This window comes from Lactuca virosa, chromosome 4 (assembly GCF_052849685.1).
Source record: "Lactuca virosa cultivar CGN04683 chromosome 4, Lactuca_virosa_CGN04683_v6, whole genome shotgun sequence".
Taxonomy (NCBI): domain Eukaryota; kingdom Viridiplantae; phylum Streptophyta; class Magnoliopsida; order Asterales; family Asteraceae; genus Lactuca; species Lactuca virosa.
In genome coordinates, this window is record NC_136429.1 from 171,364,375 (window position 1) to 171,384,645 (window position 20,271).

At 34.8% G+C, this 20,271-nt stretch overlaps 3 protein-coding genes and 1 non-coding gene across 11 annotated transcripts; 2 read left to right on the top strand and 2 right to left on the bottom strand.

The window, feature by feature from the left end:
* Positions 1-2,060: 2,060 nt before the first annotated feature.
* On the top strand, positions 2,061-2,142 carry TRNAS-UGA (transfer RNA serine (anticodon UGA)). The gene has a single exon. It is a non-coding gene; the product is annotated as a tRNA-Ser (tRNA).
* Positions 2,143-2,226: 84 nt separating this feature from the next.
* On the top strand, positions 2,227-3,272 carry LOC145107721 (mediator of RNA polymerase II transcription subunit). The gene is made up of 3 exons (XM_079044667.1): positions 2,227-2,705; positions 2,893-2,976; positions 3,050-3,272. The coding sequence occupies exons 1-3, from the start codon at positions 2,349-2,351 to the stop codon at positions 3,146-3,148; spliced, it is 540 nt and encodes a 179-aa protein (XP_078900793.1). The 5' UTR covers positions 2,227-2,348; the 3' UTR covers positions 3,149-3,272.
* NPC6 (non-specific phospholipase C6) lies at positions 3,061-5,945 on the bottom strand. Its single transcript, XM_079044666.1, has 3 exons — positions 4,715-5,945; positions 3,722-3,898; positions 3,061-3,630 (listed from the first exon to the last, which is right to left on the bottom strand). The coding sequence occupies exons 1-3, from the start codon at positions 5,832-5,834 to the stop codon at positions 3,329-3,331; spliced, it is 1,599 nt and encodes a 532-aa protein (XP_078900792.1). The 5' UTR covers positions 5,835-5,945; the 3' UTR covers positions 3,061-3,328.
* A 7,183-nt stretch (positions 5,946-13,128) lies between these two features.
* Positions 13,129-20,190, bottom strand: LOC145107722 (uncharacterized). 8 transcript variants are annotated; one of them, XM_079044672.1, is made up of 10 exons: positions 20,062-20,189; positions 19,882-19,950; positions 19,660-19,768; positions 18,829-18,941; positions 18,494-18,749; positions 18,288-18,399; positions 17,351-17,836; positions 17,163-17,275; positions 16,976-17,050; positions 13,129-13,210 (listed from the first exon to the last, which is right to left on the bottom strand). In XM_079044672.1, the coding sequence occupies exons 3-5, from the start codon at positions 19,743-19,745 to the stop codon at positions 18,586-18,588; spliced, it is 363 nt and encodes a 120-aa protein (XP_078900798.1). In that variant the 5' UTR covers positions 19,746-19,768; positions 19,882-19,950; positions 20,062-20,189; the 3' UTR covers positions 13,129-13,210; positions 16,976-17,050; positions 17,163-17,275; positions 17,351-17,836; positions 18,288-18,399; positions 18,494-18,585. The 8 variants fall into 8 exon arrangements, 7 of the variants coding, with proteins under 7 accessions (XP_078900798.1, XP_078900795.1, XP_078900796.1 ...); XM_079044669.1 differs by lacking the exon at positions 13,129-13,210 and having other exon boundaries at positions 16,845-17,050; positions 17,351-17,647; positions 17,741-17,836; XM_079044670.1 differs by lacking the exon at positions 13,129-13,210 and having other exon boundaries at positions 16,845-17,050; positions 17,351-17,654; positions 17,741-17,836.
* Positions 20,191-20,271: the final 81 nt, after the last annotated feature.

Genomic DNA, 20,271 nt, shown 5'->3' on the forward strand with positions numbered 1-20,271 from the left:
AAGTCATGAAAAGGAGTAAAGTTGCTAACTTTACGTATTAAGACCTTAGAATGAAGTAAATATGTTGGTTGGACGTTAAGGACTTAATGGATTAAGTCAAAAAGTTGAAGAATGGCTCATTGTCTAGTACGTCGGGCATACTCCTTAGTACGCTCCGCGTACTAGGTCAACAACCTGTTTTCGGGTCAACACGCATACGCGGGGCGTAGGGGCCGGGTACGTAGGGCGTACGTTGTATAGTGGACTTCCTTTGATTTTAGGCCACTTTTGGACTCTAAGGTTTTGGGATCACTCTTATTGGGCTACAAGTCTTTTTGAGTTGGGCCTTTGTGGATTTGGGCCCATATTGGGCTTTGAGTGTCTTTTGGACTTTGGGCTAGTTTGGAATTGGACCATGATATGTTAGGCCCATTAAGGGAAGGGTAAAGCAGCCTTTATACCCTAGGAGTATGGATTTAGAATTTGGACCCTTGGTTTGGGTTAATGACATAATGGTTAATTAGGGTTATATTATTTGTGTTTTAGTGAGGGGATTTTCGATTCAGCAGCCTGAGTGTGATTTGTTTATCTTCAGACTGAGGTGAGTTCCTTCATTGTACTCGTGGGTCAAAGGCACCAATGTCGGCCCACTGAATTATGTTTATAGGAGGAGGATAATGTCTTTGTGACAACTTTTTGTTATGTATGTATATGCTTGTTATCTATGTGACTCTTGTTGTTATGATTGTATGCTAGCTGTAGGGGTGAAATAGACCCGATACCGGTTGAAAGAGACCGAAGAGGGTGAAATATACCCTGTACCGGTTGAAAGAGACCGAAGGGGGTGAAATAGACCCAGTTATGTTTTGACTGTTATGTATGTATGGTATGGGGTATTTTGAGGGAGCTTACTAAGCTTTGTTCTTACGATTTACAGTTTATGTTTCAGGTACTTCCAGCTCGAAAGGGAAGGGTCTGACATGATCGTACCGCATCCGCTCATGTTTTCCGCATTATGTGATTTTGAGATTTTGTACTCTAATAATATTTTTTACTATGATACAATTTTGGTTGATTTGATATGATTATTGGATGTTCGAGAATGTTTTAAAAACAAAATTTTATCTGAAATTATTGGGATGTTACAAAACTCATCCCAATTATAAATAGTTTTCCTAAATCATATGACGAGTTCATCATGAACTATAATATACACGACTAGGAGAATTCCATACTGAGAAGAACTTCCCTAAAAGCTCATCGATGCTAATAATCGGGGAAGGGTGTGTGAAGAAAATATCACACGACGAGAAAGGACGCAAATGCAAATGAGTTATCCAAAAGTTTTCCATCCAATCCAATAAAAAATATACACCATGGACGACATGTCAATTTCTACCATTATGGTAAGAAATGTTATTGACAAGGTTGTAAAAGTCGTTAGGAGGTGGTCAGACGGTTGACTGGGGTTAAGAGACTAATCGGTCTAGGCAAGGATTAATCGGCACTTACGGGAACACCCTTAATTGTAATAGAATTAATTTTTTTATAATTAAATATTACTTATCCCCTTACAAAATAAGTAAATAATCATAAAACTTTTGCATATTCAGTCGTCTAAATATTTAAATCATCATATATAATAATTTTTAGACTAATTGTGTATATTTTTAACACTTTTAGTCATCAATCATCATAACTTAGTAACCCAATATCAAAAATTTGATTAATCAGGATTTTTTTTTGAAAATTTTGCGTGTTTGATTTTTTTACCGGCTTAGACCATCTAAACTGTCTAGGACTGACTCCGTCTAACTCGATTGACTAAGATTAATTGTAGACAGTAAGAAACCGCCGATTTTTACAACACTGTTTAATAGATGATTAGATGGGAATATAGGCAAGTTTTAACGCATCAAATTATAGAATTTTGTCACATGATGGGTATTATTAATGGCGTTGAAAGACCATTGAAGCTATTTTGTCAATGTTATATTTCAACAAAATAACATTATAAAATTTAAAACCTTAGTATAACCATCAAACCTGAAATTGATAAAATATGCCAAAAAAAGAAAGAAGTCGATATGTCCGAGTGGTTAAGGAGACAGACTTGAAATCTGTTGGGCTTCGCCCGCGCAGGTTCGAACCCTGCTGTCGACGGTTTATTTTTTCGTTAAATCTTTTTTTTTTTTTTTTTTTTTTTTTTTTTTTTTTTGCTGGACGTTTTTTTATTAGGGTTTTGTCCAATCCGATCATCTTTGTGGATCTCCGATCACTCTCTTCCAGTTTCAGTCAATCGCAAAACCTTAGGGTTTGAAATTGTGTTTTGCTCCACGATTTCAATTTCGTGTTTAGATTCTACATCAATGGAAGAGACTAGCAGCACGACCATCACGAGTCAGAAATCGACACAAGAGTTGGCGATGGAAGGGCAAAAACATTTGGAAGATACGATAGAATCAGCATTTCAGATATTATCTTCGATGAACGATGAAGTCTGCAACCCTAATTTATGGTCCACGTCTTCTCCACCTCCTAATGTCAACACTACCAATGGCCACCACGGGCCATCCAATGGCGTAAGTAACGGTGACGCTACATCGTCGGACGGCGCTCATCACTTTGAGATGGGCGGTGGAGCCCTCGATGAAGCTCGTCTCCGGTACAAAGCATCTGTCGCAGCTCTTCGTTCTGTTCTCATTGCTATTCCCAATTCTAAAAAGGTAAAGTTTCCGGCCTTTCAATAAGATCGCAATTTTCTCTTCGTTATGTGATTATCAAACTATTTACAAGCCTCGTAAAAACTAAAATCGAGGATGCTTATGCTTTTGCTATGTTTAATGGTTGCAAAACGTGATATGAATAATGAATTATGATGTTTCGTTTTGAATTTCTCATCTGCAAATGAAGGCCAAGGCTTATGACATTGATCCAATGTTAACTGATGAAATGGATGCTGAGAAGCTAGAAGATAGAGCCTCTGCTTTAAGAATGGTATCAAGTTTTCTCCATAACTTCATATCTTATCCTGCAACTTTTTCTAATACATATGTTGTGTTCATTGTAGGAGCTTGAAGATAAAAACAAACATTTAAAGATTCTCATAGATCAGCTTCGAGACCTCATTACAGACATTTCATCATGGCAAAGCCCAATTGTTGTATGAACTCTATTAGCTACATAATCTTTCTAGTAAAACTTTCCCTTCTTATCACCATGTAATAATACAAAAGTTGTAATGAAAGATTGCAAAAGTTTACATGGAAAATCAACATTTTTTCTGATTTCAACTTTTTAGTTTACAACCAGGAAAAAAGATGCATACATATGATCTGATCTAAGTCTTTCATTTGTTGTGAATAACTGATCTGGTAGTAAGAGATGATCTCATGTCAACAATGGCAGATTCATCAGCACCCAAATTGATAGCTTCTTTGCTAGCAGTTATGAATCTTGAAACTGCACCTTTTACATACGTATAAGCTTCTTTCACATTCATTTTCTTGCTCATTTCATCTGGAAAACTACTCAAGAAATGATCACCATTAAGAACAGCAGCTAATTGAACCACTTCACTTTGAAATTGAGAGAGTCCTTTTGATTCATCTGGTTCTGTACTTCTCAAAGGATTAGCTTCAGGGAGAAACTCTGAAACCAATTTAAAAAAAAAATTCATTAATTTAGTTAATAAACTCATATGGTATAATTTAAATTTTTAATTGGGTGTATTGAAAATTACCTGGGCAATCTGTTCTTGGAGAGGTTAGTTGTTGAATGACATGTTCAAAGGTTCCAGCCCATGCATCTCTATGAGTTAAAAAGTTTGATGATAAATTGAACATCTTTTTTATGGTTGCGGGTATGGAAGAATGTTCGTATTCGGAATTGGGTGTTGGTCCATTAGGGTTACTAATCACTGCAAAAGAATATAAAGTTATAAACATGCGTAAAACATCAGGTAAATTAGGTATACAACAGTCTGTTGTGTATATAGTTAGTGCCCATATTGAGTTGGCACAAACAACCCGCCTCAATGGCATTATTTTAGGTAGAGGTAAATCAGATACACAACTGACTGTTAGGGGGTTGGCAAAAGCATAGTCCCTCCAAAACGCGTACATTATGTGAGAAGTAAATTATGTACACAACATTTTGTTAGGTTAAATACCAAAAACAAAGTCATTATATGTATATGTTTAATTTATCGAGTGTGTTAAAAATTAAAATAATAAATAACTTGTATTTGCATTTTCTATTGAGAATTAAAATAATAAGTATATGTTTATGTTGTCTTATATTATTTTGCTAGTGAATTACTTGTTTTTTTTTGTTATAATTAGAAAAAAAGAACCCAAAAAAATAAAAACTAGAAAACCGAAACCGAAAAAAATGATGGTTAGGTTTTCCAAAGTGAAAAAACTTTACTTTTTGGTTCGGTTTTAGTAAAAAAATCAAACCAACCGACGATGGTCATCCTACCACATGGAGTTTATTAAAACTCCCACATCATGTGAGTGGTAGGTAATTACATCAGGTAAACAACGTACTAAATCAGGTAAACAACGTACTGCTCTGATGTATTGGCATAGTTCCACAAGGAGTCCATTAAAACTACGGTTGCTGAGACTCAAACCATAACTTTTTTTTACCGGTATATCATCTCAAAATCAATTGAGTTTCGCACTCGGGGCAAACATTTGAATCTTTATAGAATGAGAGATTTGAATCTTACCGGTGCCTTTCTTGATCCAAGGAGAGACCATAATCGTAGGAACCCTAACACCCAACCTATCAAACTTAAAAAACGAAGGTGCGGGGCCCGTATTCCCATCGGGGTTAGGAACATTAACATAAGGAGTCTTAACATGATCATAGAATCCACCATGTTCATCATAAGTAATCACCAAAAGACTCTCATTCCATTGTGGACTTGCCCTTAATGTCTCATAAACTTCCTTCACCAAATTTTGTCCATTTGCCACATCATGTGATGGATGATCATCATTTGCCGGGAAACCCTTTATGTCAAAGTATCTTGGCTCAATCACACTCAAATTTGGCAACTTACCATCTTTAGCATGTTGTTTGAATGTAGAATATTGATGGAACTTGAACACATACTTTAACTTCCTCAAATTTCTATAAAACAAGGTTGTGGGTATGTTTTGAAAATATACACCCCAATCTTTCCCATTCTCATGTAGTGAATCAAATATTGTTTTTTGTGGGTACCCTTTTGCTAATTGTTTTGCGACATGACTTGTTGACCCATGAGAAGTGGCTGAATATACGAATAGTCTATTGGGTTGGGTCGGACCCGGAATTGAAGAAAACCATCTATCAAAAACCGCAAATTCTTGAACTAATTTCGCAAAAATTGGAACATTTTCAGGTTTGAATCCTTTCATAACTGTTTCAGAAAGATTTGGTGATACTGATAATGCTTGTTCGACAAAACCAGTCATTGAGGGAATTGGATTTGACCCGAATACCTGTTTTTCCACATCTTCGAATGAATGACCCGGATCCGGATCCACGTACTTTGCATCATCAGTGAAACAGATGGATGATTCTTGAGTTTCGTCTTCTTGGGGTTGTTTTCGGGTCAAGTTGGTTGAAACCGGGTTGCATTCTCTACCCGTGACGCCATTGATTGATGGGTTTATAGATTTCTTCATCCACCCAACCATGTGATCGAAAGATCTGTTTTCAAGAACCAACACCACAATCCTCTTGATGGGTTGTTGATCTTGACCCGATGCATCTGAAAACCGGGTCGGATCAAGAACACTAGAAACAGTGAAAAGAAGCAAGAAAACGGATGAAAATGAAGGTCTTCTGGTTCTTTCCATGGAGGGTTTTGGTAAAGAAGGAAGCTTTTTCACTCTTTGAAGGTGAAAGCTAAAGAAGTGGGAAGCAAAAGTGGCAGGAAACTGGAACTAAACTAGAAATTTTATATTATATAGTTAAATAACAAATTCTTTTATTTATTTATTTATTTTACTTTTTTAAAAGCAAGAAAAGACAGGAAATGGGGCCAAAGATAAATCACAAGTGCAAATTGAGAAGAATGGATGTATGTATAAATCATAATATAATGCATGCATGTGATATATGAAGATATCGACAAATATACAAATGATTTGTAATCTTGTAATTTTGTAAATTTTTATATTCCTTCCTCACTTTAATCATGAAATTGCAGACAACAAGGTTGTCGTATGCACACAAACAATGCACATGAACCTACGTATGAGTTTGGACTTTTTGCACTCACAATAGAAGCATTGGCCTCAAAACCGGAACTGTATGTAATGTTAAAAAAAAAGTAATCTATAAATTTTGGTCCTTAGAGTATAATTTATACTCTTAATTTCGATCTAAAAAGTTTTTTTTTTCCTTTTATATTTATAGTTTTTGTTCACTGCTCCAAATAAAAATGACTGTTTTATCCCTGATTTTTGTAATTTTGATCTTAATATATATAGTCATTTATTCAGATATGGAAAAAAACAACGTTATAAAAAACCTCAAATAATAATGAAAATAATAATAATAAAAAAAAAGACTTATTTGAACCGTTTTTTAAACAACTAACTTAAAGCAATTTACTCTTAAATGTAAGTTTAAAATAATTGCGTTATAACACAATAAAGATGTTAAACCATAAAGTATTTATTAGGAAACGGAATTGGTGTACTTTTATTGGTGACAATAAATAGCGATTGAGTAGATAAATGTAGGTTTGAAGTTTTTTTCTTTTTTTGACGTTTATAAACTTTAATCATTATATAGATAAAAAGCAAATAAGCAATATGTTGTTACGATAAATTAGGTTGCCTGGAAAAAGGGGGAAACGCTGTCATGATCCAAGATTTTTTAAAGACAAATCCCGCATATTCTAATCATTACGTGTTTCACATACACATCCCAATCTGAATTTGAATAAAAATAAGACATTAAATCATGTTTTAAGGTACGTATTTGCATGATCTTATATTAAAAAAATGTTTTTTTTTTTTTTTTTTTTTTTGTTATTAATAACATTTGATATAAGGGCTTTTAATTATGAGTTAAAATAATATGAGACTTTATATAATAACAAAATACTATAAGAGTTTTTTCAATAGATGTTAGGGTTCTTTGTGTGTATTATAATTATGGTGTTTAATAAGCAAAACATTAAATAGGGTTTTTCCATTCCAATAATTGGCCTACACATTTTCGCTAAAAAAACCTCAATATAGCTATTATTTACAAATTTTCTATCATAATCACCGATGATTCACACAACATATGATCAAATCTGTGAATTTTGATTGCATATTTTGATAAATGCTAAGAATATATTATATATGTATGGTATATGGAACTGAAAAAAAAGGTTGATGAATTTTTGGATTCAAATCTCTCGACAACTAGAATTTCAATATATAAATTTAATTAAATGCAAAATAAAAATTAACAATTGTTTTACAAATGATAAATAGCAAGTTTCCAGCATGCATATTAAACAAAAAATTTCACATGCGTAAGTTAGTGCCAGATTTAAATTGTGTCGATCTTAAAGTTATATATCATGTAATTGAACCGCCATGATAACTTTGTTTTATATGTTACACGTGTACAGTAACTTATATGCATAAATAACTATATAATTTCATTTTTCTTTTTAAAAAGAATATATTTTAAATATAAAATTGTGTTTAATTTTGATGTAATTTTTACCAATAAAAGTAATATAGAAGAAGCAGGATCACATGGTGGTATGTAGAGGATACTCACCGACACTAACACCGACATACTTTTGGACCCATATGTTTACATCATTTTAATTCCCAGCGACTTATGCTGTGAATTACAAAAATTATTGCCACTCTTTTATAGTTTTATTTAAGAGAGTAAATTACACGGATGGTTCTCTTGGTTTGATAATACATGTGTTTGGTTTCTAATTTTTTTTTAACTCGCATAATGTCTATGTTGTTGCCTCTTTGATCCATACTAGATGTAAAATACTATTTTGCAATCACCAATTCGTTTTGTTTTTAAATAATTTATTATTTATTTATTAGTTCATTATGTATTTAAACTATAAAATAAAGTAAAACTACTAATCGAGCAAACCCCACATTCACCTGATCAACTTCACCCCACCTATTCCTAAACCCAATAATTTGATATATTTATTTACTGACCCTCTTTGTTATCTATACCAATGGAAGAAAACCCTAAATCAGTTGACATCGGACCACCTTCGGAAACCTTTGGACGTCGTCGATCTGCATCATCAACTGTCTTTGGACGCCATCGGAAAATTGCAGTTGCCGCCGATCTGCACTCTAAAGTCGCATATATAGTCATCTTGTAACACCACGCAAGGGCGAAATTACTATGTTGTACGGTGTAGCACAGACTACCCCTCAAATTTTCCCGTCAAATGTAAATTTATTGAAAATTCGTCAAAATCCGTCAAAAATCTATCACGAATCCGTTGGCATTCCATCACAAAGTCTGATAATTGTGAATTTAGTGTAAATTTGTTGGTTTATTGATGATTTTGTGACGGAAACTGCCTTCAGAAATGAGTTTTTACTAGTAGTGCAACCCCTGACTTTTTTTTTGGATCCGCCACTGACACGACGTTTTGAAAAACTTAGCGATAAGCCATGGTGTATTTATTCTTTAAAAAATAGTTGGTCGTATAATAACAACTATTGTATATTCCGATAATACCATAATATAATGGTATGAAAAGTTGTATTATTTTGGGAGAATTTGTTGATTTGGTACATATAAACTTTTTGTCGATAGCCGATGTTTGAGACTATGAAAGCATGACTTAATTGAGTCAAAATGTCACACCCCCAGCCGGCAGCGGAAACATCAGGCGGTGAGACGACATCATGGATCAAAGTAATAAGCATAATTTAACATACAACAATACGGTAGTAGAATAGATACTTTTATTCATTGAAAGTGTAGATTACAATATCACCTAGTCTAGGGTACAAGAAATCAAAAGGTACAAAACAAGTCTTAACATATAGGCAACAAAGGGAATACTAAAATATAAAAGAAGCATGCGATCCCATGATCCTTCTTGAGACATATCTTCAAATAACTTAACCTCCTGAGAATACATGCGTTTTGAAAGAGTGTCAACTAAAAAGTTGGTGAGTTCACAGGTTTGTAATAGCTGAATCAAAACATACTTTCTCCCTAAAGTATAGCTATATTAGAGTTGGTAAGTACTTTTTGAGACTAAAAAACCTTAATTGGATATATAGATAGATTAATATCCTATATATAATGTATCTTTATTATCCCGACTTCTAAGACTAAGTTCTTGATAAAAAGATATTCCTTATAGGTTTTTCAAGTTTCCTATATTCCTTTATATGTTATAGGTATTTCGAGTTTCCTATACATATTCCATTCACTGTGAGTGCCATAACTGAGCTATTTCAGGCTGATATGCCTCTCCCGATGCTTCATCAGGGCGTCAAATAGTAGAAAAGACAATTATCACCCAGTGTGACTTGACCGTCAAGGTTGTAGCTAGCAACCGTAGGTAGGGGTGTCAACCTGTATAGATTTATACATAATTTTCCCGCTCTTTCAATTAACGGTTATAAGCCATAGGTCTTTCTAAGTACAGTGATACTTACATTGATGAATAGAAGGCTCATATGAATTTAAAGCATATTAATAACTCTAACTTTGATATCAAGATTTTGGTTATTATTCTCGTAGTATTGCCTAATACTAAAATTATTCCTTAATTCAAGGTTCCATAGTAAGACTATTGCATTGGGTATTGATATAGATTTATTTACAATACAATCCTACTATATCATATCTTTTCCAAATTCCCCATAATAATGTCTAATATATATATATATATATATATATATATATATATATATATATATATATATATATATATATATATATATATATATATATATATATCTTTCAATCATATGTATTAACCCATTCCTTATGTATACTGAAACTGTTCATTTATTAAGGATTCATATCAATCCAAGACTTGATTGATATTTTGGATGTATTTTATAGCATAAAACCCTATAAACAACAAAACCACAACTTAGTTACTCATTAGGTCTATTACAACAGTGATTAGGTTAACATTGTTCGTTTAACGATGACCTAATTTCTATGGTTGTTAAACAAAATGACTAAATTTTTTATCTTGAAATGTAGCCATGATAATATAGAATGTATGAGCAAAAGAATCGACTAAAATGGAGTCTGTATGAAAAATATTAACATTAAAAGTTAGAGAAGGGGTTGAATTAGAATTAAGTTGTGCTTTGTAAAGGGAAACATAGAGCATGTAATGCATTACACGAACCGTGTTGTAACAAACTATACTTTCTATCATCTAATCTAATGAGATTATCAGAGTTATTACTAAAAATTTGTGGAATTCTATTAACTCATAAAAATAAAAACATTTTATTTCCCATGGATAGTCACAAGTTTATAATGAAAATCTTCATACAAATTGGAACAACAAGGAAATAAAACCTATTCCAAGTCCTTGTGCTCCTGTCTTCACTTCTAGTACTACAAATGCTGCTACATGAACCTGCAAAACATAGAACATCTCTACAACATCAGACAACAATGTCCGATGAGTTATATTCGTTCTGTTTTCATGTTCATCTGCTCTTTCTATCTTTCATACTCTAATCTTTCATCTTCACTTCTATCCCATACTCTACATCTTAAACTCTTTTTCTCATGGAATGGACTGCCAATTTTTCTCATCTCATCAAACCTATCTTTATTCTTTTATCTTTTCTCATGCCTCAACATTCTATTCTCTCATTCTCGTACTCTATCTTCTACTATCTTCCCCAATAGCACACAATGTTATTCTTACCAATCTTCTATCTCTTCTATCTTTCTTAGCCTCTTCTTAGGCTCATCTCATACCTTGTATATACTCTATCTCTGTCTCTAACTCTGTTCTCTGCTCTTTCACTTCTCTGCTTTATCTATTCTCTACTTTTTCTCTACTCTACTCTCATCTCTAGTGCCTCAACACTATGTTCTCATCTAGACCCAACGGTCACATCTCATACTCTGATCTTCTCTACCTTCTAAGGGAATCAACATCCCACTAACGTTACTGGATATTCTTATCCGGTATTTCCTCTCTTTTCTTTCTCTTTCTTTATTTCTCTCGCTCTCTCTCTCTCTCTAATGATCCCTCATGGATCCTTAATCTTTCTTCTTACTCTTGAATCCCTCATGGATTCCTTACTCTTAACCCCTCACGAGTTATTTCTAAGTTCTTAAAAGAACTCCATTACCTTGTTCTGCTCACGGAATCTTTTATCTATATTTTCTATTCATACATAATCTTTAATTCCCGCATGAATCATCTCTCTACATCCCAAAAGGGGTCATGTATCTATGTTTCCTAAGCAACCGCCATCTATTTCCCGAAGGAATCATACTATTGTCCCCGAAGGAACATCTATCTCATTCCCGAATGAATCATCTTTCTACACAACTCTATATCTATTATGCGACTCGTCATATAATATTTGTCTCATGGACATGCTATCTCTTTATCTCATCAATAGATCTTCTATTACACTTCTACTACTTAACTCATTAAGTACTTGGTCTTTATCTATGTCTAGTAACATATAAGTATTCTACAAAATACCATTATTTATAGGCATATATACGTACACTTATGATTATACTACATATAATCATTCTCTATCTCTATATGAACTCTCTTAGGTATCCACATATACTTTTTCTCATCATCTATTCTTACATATGATTATAAAACATATAATCCCATACTTTCTTATATACTTTTAAGGGTATTACTTATAACACCCTTGTTCTTTATCTATATATCTCTACATAGTTGGTTTATATATACATGCTCAGATACATGATCTTAAGTGTATAACCACATGTACATCATCTTACTTAAGACTATAATTCACGTAATCCTCTTCTTTCTTTCTCTTTGTTATGCTTTGATACATGACTCTCACATAATAATATACATATATATATATATATATATATATATATATATTGTAACATCATGTGTCCCGTCATTTCTTATTTCAGGGCCGTGGGCTGGAAGTCTATTGTGTAAAGGCTTTGAGCCTTAAGGAGGTAATGTTTAGACCTTTTGTGTAACATCCCGATTCTCAGGTATGTGAATTTTTATTAAAAAGGCAAAATTTCCTTGGAACTCGTCGAGTTGATGGCCTCAACTCGACGTGTTGAAAGTTTTTGGGCCGCAAATCTTTTTAGTGGATGATTCATAGCATGTTTCATGTCTCTCAGTTGCGGAAGTGTTTAGTGGATGATTCCGCAGTGGTACCAGTGGAGGATATTCAGGTGGATGACCGACTGAATTATATCGAGAGACCGGTGGCGATCTTGGATCAGAAGACGAAGACCCTGAGGAGCAAGGTTGTCGAGCTGGTGAAGGTGCAGTGGCAACACCGCAAGGGATCGGAGTGCACTTGGGAGCCCGAGGATGAGATGAGAGAGCACTATCCGGAGTTGTTCGGGCACCGGACTTCGAGGACGAAGTCTGCTTTAAGTGGGGGAGAAATGTAACACTTGAAATACTGGTATGTTATTTATGGCCCTTATGTATTTAACAAATTGCAAATTGGTCTTTATGTTGTATGCGGGGCGTGCCACATGGTACGCTTGGCGTACAAGCTGCAAAGCAAGTACGCGGGGCGTACCACATGGTACGCTTAGCGTACTCATGCGAGGGTTAGTTGAACATCCGGACACGTACGCGGGGCGTATGTATATGTACGCGAGGTGTACCTGGCATATTTGAAAACCCTAATTTCGGGGTTGGACACTATATATTCATCATTATGGCCTAAGAAACCCTCATTTCTCAGCCTCCTCAGACCCTTAAGCATCATATTCAAAACCCTAAAGCTCTCTCTTTCATTTTGAGCTTATAGTGTCCACTTTGGTGTGTTTTTGTAACGATCCAAATTTTCAAATAAAATTTTAATTTTTAATTAACCAAAACATTCTCATAAAATGTAAAATATCAATAGCAATTGTTTTCAAATCCATAACATCAACATTTTATTTCAAATATCAGAGTGTCCCATCAAATCAAATGTCGGAGAGTGCATGACGCGCCATCAAGCCTTGCCCTTGCCCTTAGGCTCAGAAGTACCTGAAACAATCAACAAACTGTAAGCTAATGCTTAGTGAGTTCCCTAGAGCACACCCCATACACAATCTACATAATCATATAAACCAGAGTAGCTATAAAAGATACATAAACCACGTAAGCCATGCATACAACATATAGGGATGCCCTGGAAACCCTCCAAGGTCTTACTCCGGGTGCCTCGGGAACCCCCCGAGTTCCTAGCCCAAGGATGCCTTGGAAACCCTCCAGGGTCTTACTCTGGGTGCCTCGGGAACCCCCCGATGTCTTAGCCCACTACCATATAAACCATACGTACAAACATATAAGGATGCCCTGGAAACCCTCCAAGGTCTTACTACGGGTGTCGCGGGAACCCCCCGAGGTCTTAGCCCAAGGATGCCCTGGAAGCCCTCCAGGTTCTTACACCTAAGTGCCTCGGGACCCCCCCCCCCCCCCCCCGAGGTCCTTCATGCAAGTATCACATATAACTAGCATACCACATATCCCATAACCAACTAGCATATCACATAACAATAATGGGCCGACCTTGGTGCCTTAGACCCATTGGTATGGTGAGGACTCACCTCTGTCTGTTGAATCCGAAAGCTGCTTTCTTAACAGTTTGTAACCACCCGTGCTGAACAATAATACCATTAACCCAAGGTTAGGGCTGAACATAATCCAATTAAAGAATCCAAGCCCCAAGTCCTTTCACAATGGCCCAAAAGTCTTCCTTTGCTAATGGGCCCAAAGTCCATGTCCAAAATAATTAATGAGCCTCATGGACCAATAAGGCCCAACTTTAGCAACCATGGCCCAAAACAGATAAATTGACCCACTAACACAAAACATGTCCAGGCCCAATGACTGATTAAGGCCCAAAGGGCTTTCAAGCCCAAAACAAGTCCAAGTCCATCTGAGTGCGTACGCCCTGCGTACCACTTCTGTACGCTTAGCATACTGAGTCCTTGAGTTGTACGTGTTGCGTACACTATGCTACGCCCATCATACAAACAGATTAAGCACATTTTCCATTAAGTGCTTAATACTTGATGTTCCAACGTCCAATCTTTGGATCTGAGTTCATTAAGACGTTCTAAGGCATAAAGTTGGCAACTTTATGCATTTGCATGTTCCATATGCTCCCAACAACCCATTAAGACCTTTCCAAGAGTCTTAATCCATGCATGAGGTCAAAACACGCATCAAGACTCCATTTTTATGCTAGGAATGGACCAAAAGACCTCATATATATCCTCCCTAAGCTCTGGAGTTGCTCAAACTCTCAAGAGGTGGTCCAAGAACACAAAAAGGGACTAAAGAGAAAACCCTAGCTCTAGAAATGAAAATAATTACCAAGGTGAAAGCTTTTTACCTCCTTAAGCTTCCTAGGCTGCTCAAAATGTAAGATCCAAAAGCTCTTCTTCGTTCAAGCTTGTTTCCTCCTCTTCCTTGTAGCTAACACACCAAAAGGATGGTGTTTAAACACTCACAAGCTCAAGAACACACACTCTAATGATTTTAGGGTTTTCAGGGACGTTTGAGGGTGAAGGAGGCTAGTTAGGGTGAGGCTCAAATGAGATAAGCATGCTTATATAGGTCTTAAGTCCGGAAATTAGGGTTTGGTCCTCTGTCGCATACGCCCCGCGTACGCAAAACTCCTCCGAGATCCTTTTTCCATGGTACGCTAAGCGTACCCTTAGGTACGCCCGGCGTACTAAAAGGGACCAATTTTGCTAACTGAATTATTTAAAGGGATTAAAATGGTTTATCTGATTTGGAGTGTTAGAGTTTTCCTCCATATTCAAGAAGTAGAAGCTTGGTGCAAGGTAGTGGACCAAGGAGGAGCTTGTGGATCTCGACCTTTTGCTTTATTTCCAGATTATTTGAGGTAAAAAAAAGCTTTGAACTTGATCAATGATAGCTTAGATCTTCCTTGTTTGAGTTTTGGACCCTTTTTGGTCTCATTGATGAGATCTAGTAGTTGATACCACTCCACGAGCTTAGAGTTGCCACTCTTGGTATTTTTATGGTTTTAGATTCATAAAGTTGTCTCATTTAGGGCTTAGAATCCCCCATGCATGAGTTTGAGTTCATCTAATGGAAGTAGAATGCTAACTTTCGAAGTTGGGATATTTTGGGGCATACAAAGTCACCAAGTCAATGACTTTATGGTTATAGACGCGTTTTGGGACTCAGATCTGTGGTTTGGACCTTTAGACTTAAGCATTAAGGGCTTAATGGAAAAGTTGGCTTAATGGATGAGTACGTTGGGCGTACAAGTCTGTACGCGCAACATACAAGTCAAACAGCGAGTACGCTTAGCGTACATCTAAGTACGCCCCACGTACTCAGTATGTTGGGCTTCGCATCTAAATGGGCCTCGAATGGGCCACTTCTTTGGACTTTGTTGCTTTGGGCCTTAATGGGCCGTCCAAAATCAAGCTTTTGGACTAAGGAAAATTATTGGGCTTTAAGGTAAAGACCCATATAGGGGGTTTGGGCCCAATTTGGAAAATTAGGCCATAAGTGGGCTTTGGAGGATTATTTGGTATTGGGCCTTTTAGATTGTGGATTCGGAACTTAGTCTTGGATCAAGCTAGGCTAGGGGTAAAATGGTCATTTTACCCCAAGTATGGATTATTGGATATAGATTGGAACCCAAGTGTTAATTGGGTGTTATTTTGTACTTATAGCTCGGGGAGTCGTCAGGACAACGGCTAGGGATCTTCTGTAAGATTCAGCATTCAAGGTGAGTTTCCTCACTTGGTTAGCAGGTCTAAGGCACTCAACATTCATACCTCACATGGTAACAACCATCGGCTAATACACATCTATCGAATGTGAAAAGTGAACCGTAAATGACAGTTTATATGGAACCAGGTGAAGGGTGATTATCTATTTAAATTGTCTTTCAAAGTTCATTTTTCACTCTCAATGGATGGGTGTAATTTGATGGTTGTTATTAGGTAATATATGGAGGTTAGGTTAAAAAACACAATTAAATATCTATATGTTCAAGAATCATTGTGTAATGATGTTTTCTAATAACATGTGATCCTATAACATCACATCTTATAGAAAATAGACACTTATTGTTTATTAAGTAATTTGATTATTAGTAAATAATATTAACTTTTGTATTTAACTAGAGAAACGAACAGAATACATCTCACCATGACACCCACAATGATGCATAAATGGAACGTAGAGAGTTTGAAGTGGTCGCCAAACAATAAATGAGTAATTAGTCCACCATTCTATTTCTAGAAATTAGCAACAAATGTTTTTCCTTTGTTCATAATAAAAAATATTAGTTATGTTTATAAATGATTTGTTAATAATATTCATCAATTCAGTGGTAATTTTCAAAAAAGTCCTAATATTTTGATTATTGGGTAATTTTTAGAAAAGTCATAATATTTTGACCAAACTAACGAAAAAGGATAAAATACCGGCTAAATCTGCGAAACCGGCCAAAAAGGGTTTCTTCAAAGTTTTAGCCGGTATTCTGTGTTTTTTTGTAAATGTGACTTTTTCATAAATTTGACTAAAATATTAATTTCTGAAAAAGAAAATATTTTTTATTAGAATTTTACCCTTTGAAAATAAACTAGTAGGAATTACTTGCGCCGTTGGCGCTGGGTTGGATTAATTTTCCTAAATGCTCTTGAAAATTTTATATAACATCTTGAAAAAGAAAGTTAAAAAGTACAATGCTATAACAATTATATTAAAAAAAACAAAGCTTAGTTAAAGAAAATACAAAGGAAGTGGGAAGGTCACTTGATCAGAGAGTGCAGCCAGTATTAAAGTCCATGAGGTATTATCATCCACAGAAATCGACAAATAATTAAGCATCTGAAATACATAAATAAATAAAAGTCAAGATTATGGTCCTGAAATAATTATATAAGATTGCGGTGTTGAAACTTAAAAGCTTTAGTAGATATTTTGAACCCATTTTACTCACCAGGTGTCCATAATCAGTACTTGTATAAAAATACTCTTGTTCCATTCAGCTTCTGATTTGTTCATAGTTCCCACCCATGGATGATTTAGACGATAAGCTTTGCCTTCAAGAATCTTTGAAAATGGCAAGAATGTAATTAATTTTTTAAAATATAAGACAAACTTTATAAAAAAGCAAACACCACATACTTTGTACTCATAAAATACAGGGCAGTCTTCTCTATGTATATCTGAACATGAAAGAAGATTAGATACAATCCTTCCATCCATGATTGAATAGCAAAGCTAAGATTGATGAATTTAAAGAATGAGTTGCCACTAAACAATGGGGAAAGCCACATATTTGCAAGAGAATTTGTCCTTTTTCTTCATCCAGTTCAACATCTTTTCTTTACTGGAGTCAATGCTGTCCTACTTGCTTTATCATCATCAGTTCGACTTATCAGCCCACGTTGGACAATCAACAGTTAATAGGAACAACATGATCTGCAGCCTTAGTAGTTGGTGCGGTCATTCATTTTTAATTTTTGTTTATTAATCAAACTTATGGTAAAACTTAAAAGACTCAAAGTAACTCACCATTTCCCTTTTAACCTCTTCAATCTCCTTTAGATGTGATAAATTTACCTTCTCCTTATAATATCTTTCCTTGTACCCAGGTTCACCCAATTTTATCTGTGGAAAAAAAATAAGAAAAACTAAATTCTTAAATTAATTTCCAAATTTATGTCTATGTCTAAATAAAAATCCAGATTAAAAATAGCCCTACAAATCATGCGATACCTACATAACTGGGAAGACTTGAAATGTAAAATGAAATGATTTTTTTAGTTCCAACCTCCATCAACAAAAATAGTCATTAAGCCAATGTTGTATTCATATTTTAAGTTTCATGGAGAATTATTTCGTCAGAGTATAACTCTTGTCTCATTAATTACGGAAGATTATTAAAACAGATAGTAATTACCAATATCAGCTATCTGAGCAGATTTGTAAGCCAATAAATGCAAAACAAAGTGGTCTTGCATCTCAAAAATCCAAATGATGATCCCGTTAATCATAACGGAAGAAAATAGATGATCGAACAAATATAATCCAGTAATCTAACGTAAGGTGGAATGAATACCTTAATTGGGTCGGGCATTTCAACGAACGCCTTATTGGCAATCTTATCCAAAACCAATCAACTTGTTGACCCTTTCAATTTCTGAAACCTGCAGCCAGCGTCTCCAAGTAACCTACTCAAATCAATTATATTACTTTTTAACCGAATCATCAATAATAAAATTATATGATATAATGAAGTGAAAATATTAAAATATAATAATATACCTCTGATTGAGATTCTTCTTCCTTGTTGATTTTTTTCCATGCTGGCTAAATGACATAAAATCTCGAGTATCTATACCTCCATGAATTGCTAATCAATAACTAACATGTGCTGGGAAAACATCTGGATGAAATACAGATTCCATCTTTTCATATCCAAAATTAAATGTTTGTTTATCAGTAACAGATGAATCACTTGAACAGAAAGTTCTTGAAGTTAAGGCTTCTGAGTAACGCAAAAGGAGAAATGCAAGTGAACCTGAAAAAGGAGGCATACATTGATCAAACTCAAAAAACTGTGATAAATAATCATAAATTTGTTTAGAAGATAAGATTACCATTGTGGGTTTCAGAGTGCTCATTAGCACCATGAGAAGCCAATTCACTACAGGGTATAGTAGTTGATGAAAGATCAATCAGCCCATTCTGTACAAGGTACATTGCATAGAAACTGTTCAAGGAAACACAAACAATCACATTGAAATCCAAAAAAAAAAAACTACAAATTATTTTTCAAAAACGTCTAAATCTTCATGTCAAAACATACACACCCACAAACCAACTAAATTACAACAAACAAATTCGCAAAATCAGACCCCAATCCACCTTATATCGCTTAAGAATCCGAGAGATAAATTTCTCAGATGCATTTTATCAAACATAAGAGCAGGGTATGTACAGAAACAGGTTCGTAGAAGCTGCCATGAAAACACTGGTTGCAACTTCTGTGGTGAGGGCTAGAAAATCACTTATTGATATCGAAGACCTATAAAGCCCAAATCATAAAAAATGTAATTATTCAAATACGGTAAGAACTTCAACTTCAATCCCAATCCATCCCTGATATATTACGTTATTAGTAAAATTAAAAAAAAAAAAAAAAAAAAAAAAAGGTGATGAGATTTCCAGAGTCCTTGCTAAACTGCTGCAAAATAAATGTAAAAAAAATTTCAATTCCATTCATGGAGTCAATACTTTGAAGAACACAATCTGATTAAAACTCTGATGTAACATCAAGAAGTAGTTAGTGTCTTATGATCCTCTGTTTGTTCGAACACATAGATGCCTAAATACATGTAAATTGATTACTGGAGTTGGTTGTGCTTATTTTAAATTGAAAAGAAACCTGATATGAAATTACGGAAATACCCCTATCCTATCACACAAACCTTTGGTGCCTCAAGAACACGACCCTCAAGTTGAGCAAGTTGTTACTCAATAGTGATTCCACAGGAAGCGAGTAAAGGGTCCTCATCGACCTTGAAATATGAGATACACCTGATCGGAGAAGAAACAGCAAGAAGATGGATGTGAATTACCCAAAATTGGTAAAACCTAGCTTCAAAATAAATGTAAAACAAAAATTGAAGAAGAATAGGGGCTTTTGTAACCTGAAAGAAAGTCTGAATCGAAGGAATGTTATTGCTTCCATCTCCTTTCTGTGTACTGGTTCATATACCCTAAAACATCACAACCACCTAAATTATATTGGGAAAAACAAAGATTAAGACAGAAATATAAGCAATTGAGCATAAGAAAATTGTAATAGCATCTATTGCAGTCTACGTCACCTGTGCCACTGCCATCATCAAGCAAAAATGAAACATCAATAACCCTCTCAGCTTTGTTCGATACCAAACTTAATCTTTATCACAATATTGGTCTTGTGTTTTTTTTTCTTACATTTTATTCTGTTTAATCTTGTACGAACTTTTTTAATTTTTCAAACAAAGTTGTTTTGTTTTAAATTTTCTTATAACTTTATTTATATACATCTTTTA